The sequence below is a fragment of the Trachemys scripta genome, chromosome 3 (assembly GCF_013100865.1).
Source record: "Trachemys scripta elegans isolate TJP31775 chromosome 3, CAS_Tse_1.0, whole genome shotgun sequence".
NCBI classification, from domain to species: domain Eukaryota; kingdom Metazoa; phylum Chordata; order Testudines; family Emydidae; genus Trachemys; species Trachemys scripta.
The window spans coordinates 181,892,999-181,895,097 of record NC_048300.1 but is presented as its reverse complement, the minus strand read 5'-3'; the positions used below and the strand labels follow the sequence as shown (position 1 = coordinate 181,895,097).

General features: G+C 41.6%; 1 protein-coding gene across 1 annotated transcript in view; it reads right to left on the bottom strand.

Annotated features, from left to right (window-relative positions):
- Positions 1-328: 328 nt before the first annotated feature.
- Positions 329-2,099, bottom strand: part of LOC117875327 — a 19,159-nt gene continuing 17,388 nt past the window's right edge. The window contains exons 22-23 of the mRNA XM_034766560.1: positions 1,631-1,739; positions 329-745 (exon numbers count right to left, since the gene is read on the bottom strand). Coding sequence (XP_034622451.1) covers positions 732-745; positions 1,631-1,739 — 123 coding nt within the window. The 3' untranslated portion in view covers positions 329-731. The remainder of the gene's footprint in view (positions 746-1,630; positions 1,740-2,099) is intronic.

Below are 2,099 nucleotides of genomic sequence, written 5' to 3'. Positions count from 1 at the left end.
AAACAGGAGTGGCATGACTTAAAGGCCTGTCAAGTACAAAACAGCCTGAAACTGGTGGGTATGTACTCAGTCCTGCTTGCCACTGCCCATGTTTCTTAACGACATTGCCATTTACACTCTCACTAGCTTGATGAGAGTTAGAGTATGTGAACATGAGCTGGGAATATCAACTGGTAGAGTAGTTGCAGCCTGTACCGAATCTGATTTATTTTCTGGACAGCCAGTTTAAAGGTGGATCCAAGGCACGCGCACGCTCGCTCTCTCTCTCTCTCTCTCTCTCTCTCACACACACACACACACACACACACACACACACACACACACACACGAGAACTTGACAGTGGATGAGTTGGTGTTTTAGTGATGATAGGAATCCATTCTCCCTTTTGCACAGTTGCTGTTATTGTACACTGACAGGTACAGGAAAGGGAGACCCCTTCCTTCGAGTATCTAGTTTAGATTAAGCTTGTGCCAGCACTAGATGCATCAGTATCCAGGCTGAGAGTTTGTACTGAGAGAAGAAAGCACAGCCTGTTAAATTTAACAGGGAACAAACCATAAACGTGGGGATCCTGTTAGGCACATGTTCTGTGTATTTATTTATTTACAATAGCTTGTGTGTATTGAAGCAATACTTTTAGCTGATGTTTCATACTTCATGAAAATCAGTTTATGAAGTAATAATAAAGCAGCTATGATCAGACACAGGAGGAATCCAGTGGACAGCAAGTTTATGTGTCAGCATCTGGAAGAGAGGAAAAATGTTATTTTGTTGCTTGATTTTTGTAGAGCTCTCCAGTAGAGGAAACATGACACTTGATATACTAGTAAGTTGCAGTTCATCAGTCTTGCAGTGCTGAGTCCGAGAGTTTGGTCTCACTTCTAGCAAGCCATAATTCTGATCACCTTCAAGAACAGATAGGGCTAGCTTACTATGTGTTTGTATGATACCTAGCACAGTAGAGCGCAAACTAAATTCAGAGTCTCTAAACCCTATTGTAAACACATGTAGATCAACTGATCAGTGAATTCTGGCTGCTAGAGAGAGTGATTGTATGAAGCTAGTCCTTCACCGAGACAGAAGAAACTGTAGGTTGACATTTTCAATTCAGTCTGGGGGATTAAGAGATCTCTTCCATTAAAATGGGAGGTCTGTCTAAATGTACACATCTTTTTCTTTAGTGGCATTTTCTACTCCAGTTAAATGGGGATATTGTGTAAATTGGGCCTGAAGCTTAGTTGAAAATGTTGAGGTTCCATGTTTGTTTGGCTACGAGCCAGTTGTAAATTGTATAGATCAGGGGTCGGCAACCTTTCAGAAGTGGTGTGCCAAGTCTTCATTTATTCACTCTACATGCCAGTAATACATGTTAACGTTTTTAGAACGTCTCTTTCTATAAGTCTAGAATATAACTAAACTATTGTATGTAAAGTAAATAAGGTTTTAAAAATGTTTAAGAAGCTTCCTTTAAAATTAAATTAAAATGCAGAGCCCCGCGGTCCAGTGGCCAGGACCCAGGCAGTGTGAGTGCCACTGAAAATCAGCTTGCGTGCCACCTTTGGCACACGTGCCATAGATTGACTACCCCAGGTATAGATAAATACAGGCAATAAGCCCCAATGTTCTCACCTAGTTTAGTCGTGTATGTTTTTCTCCTCAGTTGGTTGAGGATAAACAATCCAGACTGGCCCAGCCAGTACATAACCGTGGAGACCAGAATATGAGTCAGAGTGCTGATCTAGAAAGTTTTACAAGATTGTTATTGACAGAATAAAGGACCATAAATACTGTAGTCCGACTGGCTTTAAATCTGAGATTCTGAAGTTGTCAAGTACTAGTGTTTTACGTTATCAACTCAAGGCCACAGGAGTCAGTTAGTATAGAGGATCAAGTATCAGAGGGGTAGCCGTGTTAGTCTGAATCTGTAAAAAGCAACAGAGGGTCCTGTGGCACCTTTAAGACTAACAGAAGTATTGGGAGCATAAGCTTTCGTGGGCAAGAACCTCACTTCTTCCAAGTGTGAGGAAGAAGTGAGGTTCTTGCCCACGAAAGCTTATGCTCCCAATACTTCTGTTAGTCTTAAAGGTGCCACAGGACC